Source organism: Symphalangus syndactylus, chromosome 1, assembly GCF_028878055.3.
Source record: "Symphalangus syndactylus isolate Jambi chromosome 1, NHGRI_mSymSyn1-v2.1_pri, whole genome shotgun sequence".
In the NCBI taxonomy this organism is placed as follows: domain Eukaryota; kingdom Metazoa; phylum Chordata; class Mammalia; order Primates; family Hylobatidae; genus Symphalangus; species Symphalangus syndactylus.
Genome location: NC_072423.2, coordinates 36,255,681 through 36,278,418, shown reverse-complemented (window position 1 = coordinate 36,278,418; position 22,738 = coordinate 36,255,681). Strand labels below are relative to the sequence as shown.

General features: G+C 46.8%; 2 protein-coding genes across 51 annotated transcripts in view; both read right to left on the bottom strand.

Moving 5' to 3' along the window:
* The window catches only part of CFAP53 (cilia and flagella associated protein 53), a 33,965-nt gene extending 26,712 nt beyond the window's left edge, over positions 1-7,253 (bottom strand). The window contains exons 1-3 of the mRNA XM_055299631.2: positions 7,120-7,253; positions 2,778-3,007; positions 1,856-2,029 (exon numbers count right to left, since the gene is read on the bottom strand). Coding sequence (XP_055155606.2) covers positions 1,856-2,029; positions 2,778-3,007; positions 7,120-7,188 — 473 coding nt within the window. The 5' untranslated portion in view covers positions 7,189-7,253. The remainder of the gene's footprint in view (positions 1-1,855; positions 2,030-2,777; positions 3,008-7,119) is intronic.
* Positions 7,254-9,621: 2,368 nt separating this feature from the next.
* LOC129493256 (methyl-CpG-binding domain protein 1) lies at positions 9,622-22,407 on the bottom strand. Of its 50 annotated transcripts, none has more exons than XM_055299363.2 (17): positions 22,076-22,372; positions 20,592-20,726; positions 17,857-17,971; positions 17,599-17,765; positions 17,429-17,511; positions 17,145-17,185; positions 16,602-16,748; positions 16,367-16,495; positions 16,137-16,211; positions 15,896-16,012; positions 15,744-15,812; positions 14,952-15,119; positions 14,330-14,626; positions 14,100-14,192; positions 13,590-13,721; positions 13,443-13,504; positions 9,622-12,311 (listed from the first exon to the last, which is right to left on the bottom strand). In XM_055299363.2, exons 2-17 carry the CDS (start codon positions 20,699-20,701, stop codon positions 12,272-12,274), a joined length of 1,845 nt encoding a protein of 614 aa, XP_055155338.1. In that variant the 5' UTR covers positions 20,702-20,726; positions 22,076-22,372; the 3' UTR covers positions 9,622-12,271. The 50 variants fall into 50 exon arrangements, with proteins under 50 accessions (XP_055155338.1, XP_055155190.1, XP_055155231.1 ...); XM_055299215.2 differs by having other exon boundaries at positions 9,622-10,595; positions 14,330-14,629; positions 22,076-22,369; XM_055299256.2 differs by having other exon boundaries at positions 9,622-10,588; positions 14,330-14,629; positions 22,076-22,369.
* Positions 22,408-22,738: the final 331 nt, after the last annotated feature.

Here is a 22,738-nt window from a genome sequence, read left to right as displayed (position 1 = left end):
GCAACCTAAGTGTCCATCAACAGATGAATGGATAAAGAAAATGTGGTACACATACACAATGGAGTACTATTCAGCTATAAACAAAGAATGAAATCCAGTCATTTATAACACCATGGATGGAACTGGAGGTCATTATGTTAAGTGAAATAAGCCAGGCACAGAAAGACAAACATTGCATGTTCTCACTAATTTGTGGTATCTAAAAATCAAAACAATTGAACTCATGGAGATAGAGAAGGATGGTTACCAGAGGCTGGGAAGGATAGTGGAGGGTTGGGGGTGGAGGTGGGGACAGTTAATGGGTACCAAAAGAAAAAATGAATGAATGAATTAGACCTACTATTTGATAGCACAACAGGATGACTATAGTCAATAATTACAGGCGTGTGCCACCATGCCCGGCTAATTTTTGTATTTTTAGTAGAGATGGGGTTTCACCATGTTGGCCAGACCAGTCTTGAACTCCTGACCTCAGGTAATCCACCCACCTCAGCCTCCCAAAGTGCTGGGATTACATACATGAGTCACTGCGCCCGGCCAATTTCTTTATTTTTTGTAGAAATAAGGTCCCACTCTATTGCCCAGGGTGGTCTCAAACTCCTGGCCTCAAGTGATCAAAGTGCTGGGATTATAGGTGTGAGCCACTGCGCCCAGCCAAATAACAGCAATTCTTAATGTTTACACTCTTAGAAGTATCAGAAGCACTGAAAATATAACTGAGGAATTATAATAACATTATAAATACATAATAGCTCTTGCTCTAAGAGCTGTAGCTCTAGGGAGGGAGACTTTTTAGTATATTTTTGCTTTAGAGGTAAGGAATGTCTTGGTTTGTGAAATTAAAAGCATCTGCCAAGCTTCTGTATATAACACTATAGATCATCTCAGAGGATCACTCTTGGGTACTCCCACACAAATCTTCCCTCTGTAAGTGCACAGTAGTGGGTAGTCTATCAGGGCACAGACTCAGAGTATCCTACGATGGAAAACCACAATGAAAAGGGATACAGAGGCAACCACAGGGCCAGACTGAGTACCGTAAAGACCAGGGGTCTGAAAACTGAGGGTCACCGTGGGTCTGGGTCAGGAAATGCTTTATAAGTCCAGGTGATCAGGCCCCAATGATCAGAATACCAGGCAAGGAAACAGACAATAAAGAAGAGAGGAGAGAGGGCCGGGCATGGTGGCTCATGCCTGTAATTCTAATACTTTGGGTAGCTGAGGTGAGTGGATCACTTGAGTCCAAGCGTTCAAAACCACCCTGCGCAACATGACGAAACCCCCGTCTCTACAAAAAATACAAAAAAATTAGTGGGGCACAGTGGTGCGTGCCTATAGTCCCAGCTACTTGAGAGGCTGAGGTGGGAGGATCACTTTGGGCTCAGGAGGTGGAGGTTGTAGTCATGATCATGCCACTGCACTCCAGCCTGGGTGACAGAGCAAGACCCTGTCTCAAAAGATGACAACCAAAAACCCCCCAGGGAACCCAAGCACACATACAGCACAGGTAGAGACTATAGCAGCAGGGGGAGAGCCCAACTTTACCAAAGATTCCTTAGCATAGGGGCTTTTGAAGAACTTCCTGCCAACAGCAAGGGTGAGGTTAATACCTAAAGTTCAGTAACATAATCTCCTTTGTTACTTCCATTCTAATTGAGAAGCAAGCACAGAACATTAGAACATAGTTCTCAAGCACACACTGTATTATTCAATGATATGTAATATATTGCCAAGACTTAAAGTTATAACTACTCTGTATATCCTCTTAAGACTAATTTACTTTAAATTAACATTCTTAAATCTATTTTAATGTCCCAACTTTGGATTCTGTTTGTGTGTTTTCTGATTTCATTACCTGAATTGCTGGTCTAGCTTTTCAGCCACAAAATCCTGCCTCTCTTTTTCATTCTTCTCTTTTAGTAATTTAGTTTTCTCTCTCATCCTATCTTTTTTCTCCTCAATGGTTTCTTTCTTCAATTGCATTTCTGTAAAATACTTATTTTCTTCTAATGCTAAAAGCTCACGTAGCCTGAAACAAAAAGCCAAAAAAAAAAAAAACTGTCATGCTACATGCATCATTTTATTAATTGTTGTTATATTCAATTTCAGAATTATAGGTCTAATTTGTAAGAAGAGAAAGATCATTGCAGTATTCCATAAAATAAGACTGGTTGGTTTGTTTTTTGTTTCGTTTTGTGTTTTTTTGAGACAGGATCTCGCTCTGTCACCCAGGCTGGAGTGCAGTGTGATCATGGCTCACTGCAGCCTTGACCTCCTGGGCTCAGGTGATCCTCCCACCTCAGCCTCCTGAACAGCTGGGACTACAGGCAGGTGCCCCTATGCCCAGCTATTTTTTCATTTTTTGTAGAGATGGGATCTCATGTTGCCCAGGCTGGTCTCAAACTCCTGGGCTCAAACAATCCTCCCACCTCAGCCTCCCAAAGTGGTAGGATTATAGGCATGACCCACTAAGCCCAACCAACTGCACCATATTTTATTTGATCACATACAAATAAGATACGAAATATATATTTTTAACAAAAGAGTAAATGAACAGGTTTCAATCAAAATAATGAAATATGAAACAATAGATTGTTTTTCATCAAAATATAGGTTATCACAAGTAAAAATATTAAAAATATTAACCAGCAATAGCTATGGATTCAATATAAATATCTCAGCCATGATCCTTCCCAAATTTGATTTTTGACTGGTCAATCTCAAATTGTGGTTTTAGGAATATTTCGTGGTTTGTGTCCCAGGTTTGTGAGCCTTACTTATTTCGTCTTTCTTCAATGTTAATGATAAACCCTTGCACGGCATCCTTGATTCTTGCTCGCACAAGGCTGTCCAAAAACTTGCAGTCATTGTGCTGGTCCCACTCAACTTTCAAGCGATCCCGCTCACTTGACTTAATGGAAGCCAAAATAGCATTATGCTTCTGATGGCTGCGTCGGATTCTTTCTAGATGGTGCTCAGCCCCTTGACCTTTAGGAGGCTTGGATCTCTGAAAACAAAAACCAACTATCACCTATAATAAGCCAAAGAATCAACTGCATATTTTCAATTAGTTATGCTCTCAATCAATACTCATACTAAATAAAATTGGGTATAAAAAACTAATACATCCTACTACAACTGAATACAGCTTATGCACCTAAAGAGGAACTTGTTTCGTTCTCTGAACCTATACCTAAGATGTCATCAAAACAGTCTCAAATATTTCTAATGTGCCATTTGAAAAACAGTTGATGGAAATTACAAAGTTAAAAATGTGAACAGGACTCTGTTGAGATTGTCTAGTCAAACCCAGAGACATTAAGCGATTTGCTGAACTTGCTTCAAATAGGGCAGATAAAACAAGAATTAGAGGTCTTCTAATTCCTGACCTTGACATTGCCACCCATTATTCCACATTATTGCTCATGGTTGGACACCATAGTTATCATATCAAAATACTTTCAATGAAAAGGTGCTACTATGCAAATATATAGAAAAAATATATGTGTATATACACGTATGTGTGTGTGTATATATATGTGTATATGTATATGGATATATAATGAGTTGTGATAATGAAAGGTCTTTTACTAAGAGGGAAGAAATGAAGTGAGGGAGGAAGAAAGGAGGGAAAAGAAAAAAAGCTGGTGGTAGAACATAATTCCTATTTCTATGGTGCCCAGAAGTTTTAATGCAAAGAGTGTGTTCCTGACCTTTTGGGCTACTTTGAATTTCTATAAATGTATTGTTTTTACAGATATGTCCACTAAAAAAGTTAGAAATGCATGTACCACTTGAATATATATAGACACACTTAATGAAATCACATAGACTGTATCTTTTTCCTTTCTGTATTTCTAGCATTGAACATAATGCCTACTACAGTGAGGTTCTCAATAGAAATGAATGAATGAATGAATGAATGAGTGAATGAATGAAACAATGTTGCTGGGTGGGCTTCATGCAATTTCTGCACCTCCTGGAGCCACCACAAAATCCACAGTCTTGAGCTTTGTATTTTCAGGAACAGTTTTATCAACTCTTCCTTAGGTAAGTTGTGAGATACTGGGGTGCTGATTCATAGAAACAAAACTCTTAAGAGGCAGAGAGAGAGAGTCAATCTGATCATTTACATTTAGAATATCACCATCAGGACTACCAGAATACGAGGGTTAGGTGTTTGTAATGAAGTCTCCTGAGGAAAGAAAATCAACATTTGAAGACAGTTTAATGAAAAGATTCAGGGCTCAGGGTACACATATAGGTACCTAGATTTAGCTGAACAAGATAAGGCAAGCCTGGGGTGGTAAGGAGACAGAAGATGATGTTGGGTGTTATATCATGGAAAGTAGCTAACCCATGTCAGAATTATTTGGAGCCTAGAGCCAGCTAATTAGATGACTGTTCTCCAATACTGATGGCATTTTATGAATATAGATCTGTGAAAATAAAGCAGAGGAGGATCACAGTGGCACCCTGGGCAGCAGACACAGCAGGAATTAAGGCTCCCAGTGTGAGCTGAGAACAGGAATGAAACACCAAGGTAATCTAGAAACACTGGCTCCAGTTGTCAGGACAGGAAACAGGGCTGAGGTATATTTTGGCTGAAGAGGTGACAAATACCATGAGCGGTATCCAAGGGGTCAGGAAGCCTATTAAGGCTTGGGAATCATGTGAAAGACTCTGGTCTGGGAAGGACCCAATCTCTTGATAAGTTAGGGGTATGACCTGGAGTGCTCAAAAAAGGTGATGCCAATCTCAGCACAGTCGTGGCATTGTTCAAAATCTGTACTGTTCAATATAAATATAATGCAAAACAGATATGTAATTCTAAATTTTCAAGTGGCTGCATTTAAAAAAGTAAAAAGAAACAGGGAAAGTTAATTTTGATAGTATATTTTATTTAACCAATATATCCAAAATATTATCTTGTCAATATGTGACTCTAGGCACATTTCAAGTGCTCAAATGCTATGTGTGACTAGTGGCTACCTATTGGACATCACAGCTCTAAACCATGCTAAAGTCAGGAAAACACAGGATATTTTACTAACTACTGTGGGTTTTCAAGGTCACTGAAGGCTTTTTGTTACTGTAGCATCTCCAATGATAGTTATTAGGATTACAATTTACAGTTCGGTTGTCTTAAAGAACAATGCTTTACATCCTAGGTTTGATTCTGGCCTCTGTCCATTACTAACTGAATTGAGCAAGTTACTTAATCTCTTTGACTCTTAGTTTTCTCACCTGTCAAATGAGCAAAATAAGTATCCTCCTAATGGATTCCTAGGAGACACTCATCAAATAGCTGCTCCTTTTGATGTCCCATTACTTCAGACATTAAATTTTTCATAGGTTTCTCCTGGGGAATTGTTTAGGGTCCAAGTCTCATCTGTTGGTGGCTTTAATTCTTGCAACGCAATTCTGCTACCTCTAACATCTATCTTTCTTATCACACTCAAACACTGGAGGAGCAGATGCACCAACTCTAACCTCTTCCTTTTCCTCTTAATTCTTCTTAGGTGCAAAGTATTCAATAGGCCCACTTCTCCGGTTTAGTGTTTTTGTTTTCTGTTCCTTATTGGTTCCCAACACAAGTAATAGCACCCAACAATGGCTCAGCCTCTGAGCCCTGTGTTTGGATACAGAACCCAAAGTAGATCTTCTGTCCTTCATGAAGTGTGTTTATAATTATCACCTTGAACCCTACAGCCTACTAACATGTCCCATCTACTGCTTTCCAGCTCCAGATCTTACAGTACTTGGACCTAAAGAAGGAGCAGGTCTATAGGTTGACTGAAGTTTGCTATGTGCATTGTGGAGCATAATAAAACTGTATCACTGATCTTTCATCCATAAACTGACATCACAGACAATATAGCACATCATTATTTACCGTGTTAACCTTTAGTGGTTTCATTATACATAAGTTTTTTTTGCAATTGGATTACAAGTTGAGCACCCCTAATTTGAAAATCTGAAATCTGAAATGCTACAAAATCTGAAGCTTTTTGAGCACCCACATGATGACATAAGTGGAAAATTTCACACCTGACCTCATGTAAGGGGTCAGTCAAAACACAAGCAAACAACACATATTTATTCAGCATCCCCAAGGGGAAAATAAAATTACCTTCGAGGTAATGAAATATAAATAAATTCTGTGTTTAGACTTGGGTCCCCTCCCCAAGATATTGCATTATGTATATGCAAGTATTCCAAAATCCAAAAAAATCTGAAATCCTAGACATCTCTGGTCCCAAGCATTTCAGATAAGGGATACTTGACCTGTATAAGCCCCTTGAAGGGAGGGCTCAGGCTTCAATAAAGAGTTAACCTTCCAGGATCATTGTATCCACCCCTGTATCTCCCACAATACTGCGCACACAGCAGGGGCTCAAGCAATAACTCTGCCTACATGGCAGTTTTCTGGCGCGTAGAAACTAGTTTGTAGAAACAAAAGAATCTACATGTATGGACCAATAGTATCTGAGGTTCTCAGCAGGAACCATCAAATTCTGCAGCAAGCACATTTTCCTGGCCTACTACCACTCCAGCCTTAGAGGCAGGCACCTGAGTTTTTCCCAGGTCTGAAGGGACACTTCTGTCCAGCAATGGTTACTGGTTGAGTTGGCACAGGAAAGGCGCTGGGTGCTATAACCACTCACAATCTAATTCCCCTTCCTCAGACGATTTTCCTAGGAGTGAAAGACCAGCTCCAATTCATAGGCCTGCCCTGCCCCCAGATCTGTCTCTGGGCCGGGTGCCCTTTCCATAACACACACTCGCCACTGCATGGGGGACAGACATCCTTCCGGTGTCTTGGAGACTGAAAAACCCTATGATCCCTAGTGGTGATTCTCCAAAAACAGAACCTAAATATTATAACTTTGGGGGCAGATGAAAGGCTGTAAGGATGAAAATAGAGGGAGATGAGTGGGTGAGAGGTGGGGTAGATAGGTGAGCGACCTTATCTTCCTTCTTTCAAAATTCAACCCACTGCATCAGGCGACACCCGTTCCCCTCGAGAAGGCCCTGGGTGGGGGCCGAAGTGGGATAGGCCAGGCCTGGAGTGCGCAGAGAAAGCTGTAGGGTCTGGCAGACACATCCTGTGCTTACCACGATCACCACTTTGGGAGTGGGGCCCTTAACCTCCCGCTGTATGGTGCCAAACCGCTGGCTGTACATTTTCGAGTCCCCTTCGGGATGGGGGCGGCGTCCGCCGCGTTTCCCCCAACTGTGGCGACCTGCGGGACCCGCTTCCGCGACGCAGAAGTCTGGTTGCTACGGTGCGCCTCGCGGGATTAAGGGCCTGTAGAGGTGGGCGGGTCGGGCGGAAGTCGGTCTGGTCACCATGGGGGCCGCAGACGCCTGCACTCGCGACTTCCTCTTCCAGCCGAGAAGCTGAGCCTGCGCGGTCCTCACCCCGCCCCTCGGCCAAACCCAGCCGACCTTGCTCCCTTCCTCTAGGGTTCATCAGAATGGCACAAAAAACCTCTAGCCCAAGAAAAATCAAAGCTCTAATTACAATTCCAGTTGACTTTGCTATTTATATCCTGTAATGGTCTAAAAGTATGAGAAAGGTTAGCGAACATTTTTTGGGAAGCTTAAATTTTGCACCATCTCTAGGTTAATCTTGATGACGGTAATAATCACAGGAAAACCTTATATTTGTGTAGTTCTTTACAATTTCCAAGATATTTTCACACACACAACCTTTGAACCTCACAGATTTTTTTTGAGACAAGGTCTCGCTGTCGCCCAGGCTGGAGTACAGTGGCGTGATCATGGCTCCCTGCAGCCTCGTCCTCCTGGGCCTCAGCCTCCAGAGTATCTGGGACTACAAAGCCTGCGCCACCACGCCCTGCTGATTTAAAAACAAATTTTGAAGAGAAGGGGGTCCCGCTATGTTGCTCAGGCTGGAACTCCTGCTCCTGTGTTCAAGCGATCCTCTCCCCTGCCCCTCCCGCCGGCCTCCCAAAGTGTTGGAATTACAGGGTGCGCTACCGCGCGCGGCCGCAAGTATCTTACGTGGTTGATAGAACAGCAAGTATTACTATCCTTATTTTTCAGCTAAGGCAAAGCTCAGGGAGCCTAAGTGCCTTGTCAAACCAAATAACCAGTAATAATAATAATTTTTAAAAACCTGTTAATAAAATCTTCCTATTTGCCATTGGCAGAAACCAGGGCTTAGACTCAGGATATCCTAGGATGGGGGCAGATCAAATGGACTAGTGGGGCAGTGGCACGACCTGGTGGAGCATAATTAAGAGTGTGAGGGTCACAGTGGACCAGGGTCAGGATGTGGATCAGAAGTCCAGTAACTGGTTTCTGAGAATCAGGATCCAGGCAGAACAGGAAACACAAATCAGGGAACCAGGACGGACCTGCAGCACGGGTGGTAAACACAGTTGCATTTCCAGTCAAGAGCAAGGTGGTAATACCTAAAAGCCAATTAAGAATGACACTGTGGTACTCCCATTCTAAAGTGGGGGTGAGCATAGAACACTTGAGCACATGCAACAAATCAGTACCTACGTCAAACTGACGTAAAATAAGTACAACTAATGTGTATGCCCTCTTAAGGACGCAATTTACTGTAAATTAGCATTCCTTCATCATTTGTAAACCACCCACTTCGGATTTTGTATGTGGTACGTTTCTAAATACGAATTCCATTTCCTGAATTGCTGGTTCAGCTTTTCAGCCACGAAATAGTCTTCTCTTTTAATCATCTTTTAATAATTCTGTCATTTTGTGTTCTTTTCTATAACGGTTCTTTCAATTGCAGTTCAGTAAAATACTCATTTGCATTTACTAAGAGTTTACGCGGCCTGAAACAGAAAAGAAACAAATTAGGTGGTTGCCTCAGTTTCCTGGAGTGTCCAGAGGGGCGGTTCTTTGATCTTCAAGTCCAACGGGCAGCGGGCCCGCCCGTCGGTCTGGGTGGAACCACCCCCACCACACATCCTCCGGGTAGGCGGCAATGAAAACGCCTTGGGCCCGGAGCAGGGCTTGGGAAAATCGGCGGAGATTCGGGGCCGCCCGTTGGGGATTCCCAAGGTTGTGCAGCCCAGAGGGCCTCGTCGGAATTTCTGAGGCGATAGGGTAAACCGACCCTTGGCGACACCCGGCTGCACTCGAACGTCCTAGGTCGTCGAGCCCCGCCCTCACCCTGGACGAGCTCCGAAATTTAACCCCGGTTCGGTTTTGACTGTTTTACCACTATTTGAAGAGGGGGACTCAGCTTCCCTCCGGCCCTAGCCCAGGTACTGGGGTTTCCGCCGGACGGAGACCACGCCCCAGGGCGGCCAGGCCAGGGGTGATGGGTGACGGGCGGTGCCTCCAGGGCCCCGGTGGGTGACCGCGGCCGGTAACGAAGGGCTTTCTCGCCCCGGCGCCCCCTGGCGGACCCACCAGCAGGTTGAAGGTGTCCGGCCAGTGCTGAACACCAAGAGCCTCAGCTTTCAGCCAACCCCCCGCCCCCCGCGGCCTAGGGAAGTGAATCGCTCAGGGTCCTTGGAAAGAAGGGACCTTGATCTTCCCACCCACTATCCCAGTTTCTCAGAGGCAGTCAACACTGTTCCCACCAAACCACTCCCAAAAGAAACACTAAGCATGTAAGTGGGACAATAAAAATTTAAAAATAATTTTAAAATAGAACAGCTTAGAGATAGAAACTAAATTATTTCCAATTTCTACTGTGCCCCCAAACAAGGTTCACAAAAGGGCTGTCCTCCCAACAATTTTCTGAATTCTATATATTCAGCATTAAATTCCATGATAAAGTTGGAAATCCATTCACCATTTGTAATACATATTGATGCATTTAATAAAATTGCATGGGCCGTATCTTTTGCATTTCTGTATCCTAGTATTAAGTACAGTGCCTACCATAGGCCAGGTTCTCAATACTTGAATAAATGACACAAAAATAGCCAGGACCAGCAAGTTTTTTCTGGATGGGCTTCATAGAATCTCTGCACTTGCTGGAATCACCATGAAATCCATGGTCTTCAGCTTTGCATTTTCAGCAACATAGTTATATTGAGTTATCCTCAGGTGAGCAGTGAGACCCTTGGGAGCAGATTCATGGTAGGGTGGCTTTGTAATGTGTCACCTTGGTGAGGCTATGTTTCCCAGAACTCTCTTCCAGTAAGATGGGCCACAAGAGACATTTTGCTTGATAACCGGAGGGCAGAAGTGAAACAGCAGCATATTGTTTTTACATTTGGAAGGTTGGTGCTGGGGCACCAGGTGCTGTTGCAGTTCACACGTTGCCACGTATCTGCTGGATCACCTCATTGGTGTGGGCAGTAGTCAGGCCTGCAGCCAGGCCTGCAGCTGCTCCACCTTCCCCAGGATCATCCCTTCAGCTTCTCTAATTCCTGGGCCAGATGCATATTTAACTCTGTGAGGAAGGGCACCAGCTTCTTCTGCAGGACACCCACATCATCGAAGCTGGAGGTGGTAAGAGACTGACATTGTTTCCAGGCCATCCTCGTGGGTTCCAGCTCGTGCTCGTGGGCTCCACTGTGTCCTTGGTCTCCCACACTTTACATCCATCTTCCCTTCCCGAGTGCCTGCCCTGCAGACTTCAAGCTCCAGCATTAGATGCAAAGACAACAGCCTTACAGAGACTGTTTAACCAGCTCCCACAATGGCATGCGGTGAGATCCCCATAATAAATCCCTTAAAATACATATATACATAATCTTTATCTTAATGGTTCTGCTCCTCTGATTGTACCCTAACATACATGGTCGGCAGAAGCTTAACTCATGAGTCTAAATGTCAATCAAATAAATTTCATACAGATCATTTGTCAAATTTACCAGAATACTGGGGTTGGGTGGTTGGTTCCTGGGGGAAACAAAGCAGTATCAGTCTATCCAGTCTTGACTAGGGCTGAACTAGTTAGGCTGGAATAAAGGAAGGGGTGAGGAAGGTGGCAGAAGCTGGACTGTATGAGATAGAACTGGGAAATGGCTAATCCATGTCTGAATTACTTAAAGCTGCAGGGCTGGGACTAGGGTAAGGCAAGGGAGGCACGCAGGATACAAAGTTTAAGGAGGCACTCACTCAGTCCTGGCCTTGTAAAGCTGGCTAACAAATTACAGGTCTAATCTTTTTGGCACTTTATGAATGAAGAATTGGAGAGAGTGAGGTAGGGCTGAGCCAAGACTGGCCCTTGGGCAGGACTCAAAGCAGGAATTCAGCCTCCTAGAACACATTCAGGCTGAGGGCAGGAGCCAAGCACAAAGGTCATCACAGGGCAGGAGATGCACATTGTCAGGAAAGATGAGCCAGGCTGGCAGCTTTAGTTACAAAGACTGCTATGGCTGAAGAGGGGGAGTCAGGGTAACAAGCAAAATGGACAGCAGCCAGTGGGGAGATATATCCTGTAGGGTTTAAGGAATCCCATGCAGCACCTGGGGTCTGCAGGAAACCCAGTTTCTGTATGAACAGATGCTCTGACAAGGTGACCCCATCTACATCGAGCCTTGGCACTCCCTAAACCATGCTAGAGACAGGAATGTAAGGGATTTATTATAGTAATTATAGTAATCTGTGTTTTCAAGGTCACCGAAAACTCCTGTTAGTGCATACAGGATTACAGGTTACAGTTTAGTGGCTTAAAGAACAAGGGCTTTAAAAGCTGGGTTTGATCCTAGGCTCTACTAACACCAGCTGTTTGACACTGGACAAATTAATGAGTCTCAGTTTTCCCATCCACATAAATGGACAAAATCAATGTCTTCCCAAAAAGATTATTTTAAGGATTAAATAAACTGGGTCCACAGAGGAACACACCAAATAGCAGTTCCTTTCCTTATTTATTCAATTACATTTTCAATTGCTATCTCCCTGAGGAAGTATGTAGAGACACTACCAGGTCTCATCCAGAAGCCACTTACAATTATTCATAAACATGGCTTGTTTAGGTTGTTTTGTGGCTTTAATTATATTACTTTTCCCCATCCCAGCTCCCCCACTCTTAAAATCCAACTTCTTATACTCAGGCTCTTGGGGAGAAGATGCACCAACTTTCTACTCTTTCTCTTCCTTTCCCGCTTACTTCTTCTAGAAGCTCAAAGTACTGTTAGGCCTGCTCTTCTGGTTTGGTGGTAGGTTTTTCCTCCTAGGGTTGATTCACACACAAGCCCTGGCAACCAATCTAGGGTCCAGCCCCTAGTAGATCAGTGTTGTCTCTCATAAAGCCAGTCTGCAAATATCACCTTGAATCCTACAGTCTGTAGAAGCCTCCAGTCTACTGCTTTCTAGCTCCAGGTTTTTTAAGGTCTTTGGACCTAGGGAAGAGGGAGCAGGTCTGTATGTTGAATGAGGTTTGCTATGTGCGAAATGGAGCATTACAAAACCATTTCCTACTATTCTGTGTCCTCCATCCACTTCCCCTTAATTATCCTTTATCTTTTTTTACATCTTCTAAAAACTACCATTATAGACAGCTTGTCCATAGTCAGATTATAAGCTCCCTGAAGGTAGGTATCCTGTGTCTCCTGAAGGGTAAGCTTTGCAGGGCTTATTGTCCTCAATGCTGTGCACCCAACAGGAACTCAATCAATACTTCTGTAATTGGCCAATTATAGATGAAAGGGTTTCTAGCCTGGTGGGCTGGTTTGTAGGAGCAAAGGAATCCAAGTGCTTAGGCCAATAGTTTACATCGCCAGTGTCTAGGGCTCTATGCAGGGTCTGTCAACACTCTGCAGGAGCCAGCATTCCTTTGTCCTCCCAACCACCCTAGTCCTTACAGGCGTCTACCCTTTGTTCTATGCCAGGACTACAGGGACTGTTCTGCATGGCATCTGAATAACCTCAATAGGCTCAGGAAGGGCTCAAGAGATCCAGCCCAAGCCCTTCCACAGAGGCTGCTCCAGGAAGTGCAGGGCAACCAGAGATCACACAACTATGTGTGAACCCAGCTCACAAAGCCAGCTCGGAACCCAGATCTCCTGCCCATCCCACTGCCCAGGCAAGCCCAGCACCATTTCTCTGATACACACTGCTCAATGTCAGCTAACAGCCCATCCAGAGGTCTCCTGGAGACTCCAAAGGCCTTCAAGACCCCAAATGATTATTCTCTGAGTAAGAATTTATATATTAAAGCTGACCCCTATAGAAATTCCTTAGGAAAATAGGGACCAGACTCCCTATCTTTTTCTTTCAAATCTCATGATAGAGTACCAAGTCTTTCCCCTACCCCCAAAGGAGAGTCCTAACCTGGAATGCTACTGGGCTGGATCTCAGCAGAAATCTCTAGGGGCCTACACACATGCCCCCTATTAACTGTGATCAGCATAGTGGGCATGGGCCTTTACCTCCCACTACACCATGCCAAACTGCGGCTATACTTTCAAAACTCAGGGCCCACATCTGGCCAACGCCCACTCCTTCCCCATCCCTCACTGTGTGGGGCACACCTTGGCAACCAGACTGTTGTATCTCGGAAGCGGGTTCCACCCAGGCTGAAAATCTCCGTGATCTAGAGAAGAATTAACACCATAGGTCAATGTGGTTGTTGGGGCTACAGCAGGGTCAGGGCAGGGTGGGGCATCCCCAGCACTGACCACGGGTGTGCCAGCCCCTCCTGCCTCTTCCTCTGGGGCCAATTTGGAGGCAGAGTCATCCTTGTTCTCCTCCTTGTCCTCCTCAGGGTCAGGTGGCTCTTGCTTCACAGATGGCAGGCCTGGGTCTACTGCCTGGGAGAAGTAGGAAACAGGCAACCATTAGAAGGGCAGAGTTCACCTGAGGAAAGTCTCTATCAGCCAACCCCTCACTGTGCTGACAAATCCTACTTCCATCACATTTCAACACAGAAAGGCCATCTCTCTGCCTATAAACCTTTCCCATTCCCATTCCTCACTGACCTCCGTTTTTCTGTTAGCTGGATAGCAAAGCGGGCAAAGCTAGTTGCCTGTGGGAGGTAGGGTGTCTGTTAGACAGGCGGGGTAATTCTGCAGAAACGTCGCAATCAGCACATCTATTGCTCTGCTCAAGAGAACCATCATGGCTCATCATCACTCTGCTTACAGACCACTCCACTACGGCACCAACAGAACATCCATCACTGCCCCCACCTTGCTAGGGCAGCCAGGCACCAATACGGGAGAAGTCAGGACAGCTGTGCCTGGTGTCCACTCGTCCTGGGTATCCGCCTTCTCTTGCTTCACCTGGGGTAAGGCCACAACCCAACTCAGGCCAGAGCACTGGGCCTCCTGCGTGAGGGAGGATTGCAGCAGACTTGGTCTCAGCTCCCTGGCATGCGGCTGGGTGGGGCTGGGAAGGCAGGACAGGGTGGGGCCCTCACCTGCAACAGGGCTTCTGTGGAAGCTGTAACAGGGCCCGGCACCTGCACAGGACTGCTTGCGCCCTCCCGTAAAAACACAAGGTCAGTGCCAGGCGGGGGTAGCACAAAGCCACCACCTGCTTCCTGCTTCGTTGGAGCCTGGGTATGGTCTGGTTGGGCTGTGCGTGTAGCCAAGGTGGGCTTCAAGGTAGGGCCAAGATGGTGCCGTCGGGCAGAGCTGGGCCTCTTTCGACGACGGTAAGGTGGGGGCGATCCTGCCCCATCATCAGACTCTGACCAGACACTGGGCAGCAGCCGCTTCTACGAGGAAAGATAGGGTGCTATGGCTACCTGGTGTCCTGACCAATCACATCCACCCTGCCCGGCTCCACATGCCTGCTAATCTCCCATCAGTCCCAGCACGGAATCTGCTTACATATGAGCCCTTCATCACTGAGCCTGCTAGTCTCCTATTAGCAACACCAATGCCACCTAGACTCATTAAACCAAGCACAATGTCTGTTAATCCTCAACCAAAGCTACTGCCACACCCACCCACCTACCAAGCCTGCCCACCACTTCCAGGCACTGGGGCGCCTGGCCCAACCTATCCCGTCCACCTGACCCTTCCTGCCCCACCCACCATGGCAAACTGCAGGCATTGGCGCCAACGACACTTCTGGCGCTTCTGGTTGCTGCCCCCGAATTTGGGCTTGTCGCAGCAGAAGTCGCAGCGGCCACAGTCCATCCGCCGTAGGCAGGCTGCACAGGCCCCGCACTTGCGGTTCTGCCGGCGGTTCGTGTAGGGCTGCTGGGGTGGGGGGAATGGGTGGTGCTGTCAACTAGGACTAGGAGAGGCCATCCTTAACGCCTATTCCAGTGCTGGTCCTGGTGCTCCTCTAGCCCCATAAGAGGGAGCTACTTGCATACTAGTCTCAGCCTCCTAACTCCCCGCTAGTCATTCCTCAGCATTTGCTAGTTCAACATTGGCCACTATCACTGTGCCAGCTGGCCCTCGATACCATTAGGACTGTGGCTGCTCCACTAAAGTATCCACTGCTGTATTTCCTAGGCCACCACTAGCTACCAAGAAAATGTCTCTGACCCCCATTTCCAGCAACATTTTGATAACTCTCTATTAGCTCCCATCACTGTGCCTACTCTGTCTGCTCATCCTATGTGAACCCCAGTCACTGTGCTAGCTGCTCCTCTGTCAATCCCCGCATCAGCTACCAGAGTGTTGGTATATGTGACGTGAAGCACTGTCATGCACCTGCTGACCCCGTATTAGTTTTCCATTATCTACTCATCCCATCCTAGGACCCATTATTGTGCCTTGCTGTTCCCCAATAGGCTCATTCCAGCATCTGCTTCTTTGAAGTTAACCAAGCGTCCTGAGAGTCTAGGCTTATCCAGGTAGGGTGGGGCCACTCACTAGCTCGTCCTCGTCTACACAGTAATAGATGAACTCGGCAGGTGGCGAGGGGGCCAGGGCTCTGGGGTGCTGTAGAGGCAAATGGGGTGGGGTCAGGGCAGGTACTGGGTAAGGTCAGGGTTGTGCCTTCCCTCCACCCACTGGGGCCTCACCGGCTCTGTGGGCTCTGGGGACTGTGATGGGGGTGGTGGAGGCAGTGCCTGGGCTCCGGGGCGCCGCCTGGCAGCCATCTTGGAGTCACAGCCTCCCTTGCGGCGGGCATGTTTACCCTGGGAAAGATCAGAAAGGGTGGTTTCAGCTTGGTGGCACCAGGCAGACACAGGAACTCCCCACCCCCTAAGTGCAGAAAGCGTGCATGGGACAGGCAGACAGAGGGTGGCGTGAGGCACTCACAGTTGGGGGAGCCACAGCCAGGGAAGTGCGTCGCTGACATCTCTGATGACGGCGACGCAGGCGGTGAGCAAGGTGCTGGCAGACAGGGGCAGGTAGGCGGGGCCAGAAAGGCGAGCATAGGGTTAGGCAGAAAAGAAAGACATGAGGTAGGCAAGGCCAGGTTGAAAGGAAGCAGAGGCAGCGACCATTTTAACAGCAGAATGAGCTCTGCTCCCTCCAGCCCAACTCACCCGTAGGCAACGTCGCTGGACACATTTCCACTGGCGCCTGAGACCAGGGCGGGGAGGGCGAAGGCAGATGGGGCAACGGCCACAATCCTCTTGGGTCTGACAGCCCCGGCATACTCCACACCCTCGGCTCTGTTGGCGGGGGGCAGGTGGGAGCAGAGGCATGAAGCATGGGGCCAAGCCCATGAGGGCCAGGGGCCGAGGTGAGCCTTGGGCTCTTTCCACTTGCCCGACTCACCCTTTCCACAATCCGGAGGCAGCGTCTCCGTTCACACTTGCAGAACAGCCCCGATGCCACATCATGGGGCAGCTGCAGGAGGCAGGTGGAGCAGGCCCCACAGTCTTCTGTTACCTGGCAGGCTGCACACTCCCCACAGCCCACACGCTGCCAGGAATGGTAGGGACGAGATCACGGGCCTGCTCCAGAAGCACTGGTCCTCCCATGTCTACTGACCCTACATCAGCTCGCATCACCATGAATTTTAGTCCCCCATTAGCCTCATCACTGTATCTGAGAAGGTCTGGTTGGTCACCATCACTGAGGCCATTAGTATGTCTACTGGTCCCCTGTTAATTTCATCACTATGTCTACTGATGCACTAATGGTAATGGGAATTAATTACCCCATTAATTCCCATTATTGTGTCTGCTGACCTATGGACAGCACCCTGTAAAATGACTCTTCATCCTGTGGACCCATCATCATCCCTTCAGACTCTACCAGCTCCATCACATCCTGCTCCCACTGCAGAGTTGTGAAGAGGAAGCAGGTTGTGCTTACCTTAAACATTCTCTGTTCCCGGTTGAAGGCAATTCTCTGTGCTGTGGGGAGGAAGAGGGAAGAAGAAAAGTGGAAAGGAAGCAACAGACATCTGACTTCACTCACTGCCTGTGCCCTGACTTCCACTATTCAACCTCTACCTATGCCTGCTATCTCCAATATCCAACCTCTAACCATCCCAGTAGCCTCTGTCCTGACATCCACATTCAACCCCCAGCCTAGCATGACACTGAACCCGCTCCAGCTCCTATCTCCCAATGCCCAATCCTCTGGAGGCCACTCACCTCGACAGTCTTTGCACAACGTTTTGAGCCGCTGCCTTTGGGTGCCATCCCCTGAGAAGCTGATTCCACAGTTCTCACAGCATCTGGGATGGGAAAGGCAGGTGTGGGGCTCCAAGAGAACCCCCAATCACAACCCTCACCCATCTGGCTCACCTTAGACCAACACTCACCCAGGAGCAGGGAATGAAGCTGGGGCTGTGTCAGTGTCAGCCTTGGTCTCATCCCTTGGGGCCTCCTTCCTGACCTCACCACTCTGGGGTCCAACCTGACGTTTCCGAGTCTTGGCTGGCCTTGAAGGCTTCTTTCGCTTCTTGCTGGTAACCGCCACGGGATGGGCCTGGAAAGTAAGGGAAAGAGGAATATGGGTCAGTGGGTGGGTGTTGGGTGGTACATCCACCCCTACCTAGGCATCTCATGTTGTGAAGTACCTTGGGGGCTGGATAGCACAAGATGCCTTGTTTGAAGTCGAAGAGGGTGAGATCACACGCAGGGCCCAGGTATCGAGTCAGCTCAACTTTGCTTCGGATCCTGTCTCCTGTGGGGCTAGGGATGGGCCATGATGGGTTAGCACCCAGGTGGAGCCAATGCCATTTCACCCATACAACCTTCTGACAGGGCTGGCAGGATACAGGAGGCAGCCTAGAATTGGCTTGTGAGCCCTGCCCAGCCCCACCTCAACTAACCTTGAAAACATAAAAAAATTAATATAAATACCAACACATATACAAACATTAGGAACAATATAAATGTAAACAGATGAACATATTTAGAACATATAATACTAGTAATACTGGAACTATTTCATATAAGTAAAAATAAACGCAACTAGGAACACAAATATATTAAATAACATATAAATGTTAGCATTATGTACCAAGTATATAATCAAGTAAAGAAAGCACAAATATGTTTTAAAAACATATAAACAAATGCAACTACACACAAATTAAAGTATAAGTAATTGATTTTGGGACCCCCAGGGGTTTCTTGCATTTTTGTATGCCCTGCAAGACAGACAACGATTGTCCTTTTTGATAAACTATCTTTCCAAGGATGTTCGTAAAGCAAACAACCTTGGAAGATAAAAGATAGGGTCTCCTTTCATAGTAAAGGGAAAGCATACTTACTGTCTTAATATTATTTAAAAAAACTTGATTCTCTAAGCTCAGGGTTCTTTTCCTATAATAATACAATCCTCTTCATGTCATGCCATAGGAATTGGGATTCAGAAACTGGCACAAAAATAGTAATATAGTAATTCCCCCTCTCGTGCAGGGGATACATCCCAAGTTCCCCAGTGGATGCCTGAAACCGTGGATAGTACCAAACCCTAATGTAATATGTACTGTTTTTTTTCTATCTGATAACTGAGATGGTTACTATGTGACTAACAGGCAGGTTGTGTATAGAACATGGATATGGATACGGATATGGACAAAGATATGATTCACCTCCTGAGCAGGACTGAGCGGGATGGTGTGAGATTTCATCACACTACTCAAAATGGCACACAATTCAAAACTAATGAATTGTTTATTTCTAAAATTTTCCATTTAATATTTTTGGATGGTGGTTGACTGTAGGTAACTAAAGCTGTGGAAAATGAAATTGCAGATAAGGGGGAGACTACTGTATTCTGGATCCTGCAACTGTTGTAATAAACTGTCTTTGATCTGTAACCCAGGAGTCTTACCCCTCCTACCAGCATCTACAAAATTCTGACAAATTCACTATTATCTTGTCCTAAGAATGAAATCTCAGATCCTTTATAGTTCTTGACAACTGCACTTTTAAGTTTTGAAAATTTTATACAAGTACATAAATATGTGAATAAATTATAACTAAATGTAAACAAAAAGTAATTTGTAATTTGATATTTACCTGGAAAGATAGCAACTTAGATTTAAAAAATCAGAAAGAATATAGAAACTTAATAATTAATGTTTCCTAAACACATGTAAATGCTTATAAACATCTATGCTGACTCTCATTAGTTATGGTAGTTATGTTCTACAAAGCTGCCATGAACATTGAATACAAAACCATTGCTCCTAGAATACAGGGTTAGGTTCCTGAGAGCATCTGAACTTTTGTTTTGTGTGTGTTTCTGTTTAAACACACATTACTTAATATATATATTTTTTTACAAATGATTATTTGCATGGTCTTTGAATGACTCAAACCAGGGGCTTTGGAGGCCGTATATGTTCTGTAAGGTTTGTTTGCCAATATTCTTGTTTAACAAGCCAATCTCATTGACATTGAAAACCACTCTTATACACAACGCCTTTTCTGTATAACACTTAACAGGTATTTTTAAAATTCTTTGGAAGACTCCTGATCAGCAGAACCTGCATTGCATGCAAGTTTAACATTTTTCATGCCATGTCGCCTTTTGAAATGTGCAAGTCAGCCAGCACTAGCTGATATAACCTTAATATTTTCCTAACCCAGGGTAACGTGACTTTGGCTTTCCTCAACAATGCTGTCAACTATGCTTTATTGATCGTCATTTCATGAACCCACCAATGTAGCTGCTTTCTCATAGCTTCAAGACTATAAATGCTTTCTGTACTTTCTGAAGCAGCTTTGTGCACATATTGGCAAATTTCCTTCTTTTTCTGGTTGTACCATAATTCTGATGCATAACATTGAACTTACAGCCAACAGCACTGTAACTCAGATAACCAACAAGGTTTATCTGCCTTGTATTTTCTCCGTAAAGCATGACATAGTCTTCTCACACTCAGAACACAAAACAGCACCTCAGCACTATGCTTGGGGACCATTTTAAAAACCAAAATCACTAAAAAGTACAAAAATTAGAAAAATGTGACACTAAAGAGACCACGAAAAGGACACCTGTTTACAGTATTAAAGCTGAAAAGGGCTCCTTCAGCCTCAGATAGAAGCACATGCATTTAGTGACAGTTTTTCACTGCTCTGTACATATCCTTGAATAATCACAAATGCACTGAGTAGTGACTTTTAAGTTACAAATAAATTTTATTAAGTAGGTGAAATTGCAAACATAAAATCCGCTAATAAGGATTAACTGTATGTGCATAATTTAAACTCCATCCATAAATATAACCACACCATTTGATTTTACCAGAATCAGGCTCTACCCCACTCCTGACTCTGCCCACTACCCACCCAGTACCTCTGGTAATAGGTGTCTGAGCGTCCACAGGTGGCCCCTGACTTGCGAAAGACTTCACGGCGCTTCCAGCCAGGGCCCAGGGCTGGGCAGTCCAGCCAGTCCTCAGCCATGGAGGCCACAGGAAGCAGCAGTAGCCTGAAAGGGGGTGGAGGGGATGAGGGAAACTGAGGCTCTAGGAAGAGACAAAACTGTGTCCCAGGCCACACAAATCACTGGTATCCATTAGTGCTTGCCCAAGACCTAGGACCTGCCACAGGCAACCAGCCCATATATGGAAAAGAAACCCCTCATATTCTCACCCCATTCTTTCCTATTCTGGGCCTAGGAGATCGTCATTCCTCAACCCAAGGATCCCTGTTTCTTATTCTCAGTGTCCGAATCTCCTACTCCTCTCTATCCCCAGACTGATAGCCCATCATTTCTCCTCACTGCCAATCCAGAAACTTTTCATCCTTCCCCCTCATTCCTCCCTGTCACTGACCTAAGGGCCTCTATCCCTCTATTTTATCACCCCAAGACCCCCATAGTCCCCATCCTCAGCCCCAAAGGGCCCCATTTCTCTTGCCCTCACTACTTCACTTCAGTAGTCTCTCATTCCCCCCTTCCTTGACCCAGAAGTTCCTAATTTCCCTCCTTCAGTGTTTTCACCACTCCATTCCTTCTCTGCCTGATGTCCTCTTATCCTGCTACCTCAGTGTTACAACCTCGACTTCCTCTGCGAGACACAACTGCTCCAACCCATAGCCTGAACAGCCCCTCATCTTTTCCATTTCTCACACTGGAAGACTCCCATGCCTCCCCTTCCTCAGCCCAAGAGCTCCCCCCTTATTTCTCTTCTCCTTCAATGTTCTGACCCACAATTTCTCCCTAGTCTGAGCCCCCAAACCTTCCTCTACAGCCAAAAAGTTCCCCACTTCTCACTTCTCCTCCTTACTGTTCTCATCCTCCATTCCTCCCTTATCCTGAGAGACCCTAATTTCTCCCCTCAGCATTCCGAACCCTCCCCCATTCTCTCTGCTCTTGTCCAGGGATCATGCCATCCCTAACTGTCAGCATTCTGATCCCCTACTGCTCCTGGTCCTCTATATGGGGCCTCCTATTCCTCCCTTTCAGCATTCCAAAGCCTCCATTTCTCCTGTCATCAGCCTGAGGGCCCCTTATTTCTCCCTCTCAGAGTTCTGAACCCCCATTTCTCTCTCAACTTCAGATGCCCCGATGTCTCCCTTTAGCGTTCTGATCTCCACCACTCCTCTCCGTCCTCGTCCCAGGATCCCGACACTCCTACCTGTCAGAGTTCTGAGCTCCATTCCTTCCCGTCCTCAGCCTAAATTCCCACATTTCTCCTAGTCAGTATTCCGACGCCGCCATTCCTCCCCCTCATCGGCCTGAGGGCCCTTCATTCCTCCCCGTCAGCGTTCTGAGCCACAATTCCTTCCCATCCTCCGCCTGAGCGCTCTCCACGTCCAGCCCCAAGGCTGTCTCACCAGTTTGGCACCAGGCCGGTATCTTCCGCCACTCTAGGCCCGTGGACCCATGGCGAGGGTCCCTCCTGCGCCTCCCGCCTCGCCCTCCTCCCCTTCCTCCTCCTCCGCGGCCGCCTCCTCTGAAGCGGTAGCTGTCGCCTCCGCGGCTGTTCGTTGCTCCCGGAACCGGATGTCCGCTGCCTGCCTCTCGGGCTCCGCCTCTGGCTCAGCACCTGCGCACTATTGCCTCGACGTCGCGTGCCCTTAATAGGGAGGCTCCCGCGCCTGTGGGCTGGCGCTCGGCAGCGGTGCGCGCGCCCCCCTGCCGAGAACCAGTTGCATCTGCGTGCTGACGTTCAACGACAGCTCGCGCCCCTTCGAGGGACTGGCAGTCGCGGCTCTCCTCGCTGCCCATCTAGCTTGCGCATGCGCTTTCCAGCCTCAACCTGAAGGGAAGTGGTCGGGGAGGGCTTGCGCCTGCGCCCTGCCTTCCCTCCCGCGGTCTCCACAGCGGATACCGACAGCGGCAAGGAAGCTGCTTCGCGCCTGCGCACTCCCTGGCCCCGCAGGCGCTCTCCTCTCCCACTTCTTGCTCGGGTTTATCCTGTGCTCGCGGGTCCCTCCGAACATCAACCCCAGGGCGGTCGTGTCCCGCTCCCTCCTCCCTGCCGAACAGCTGCGAAA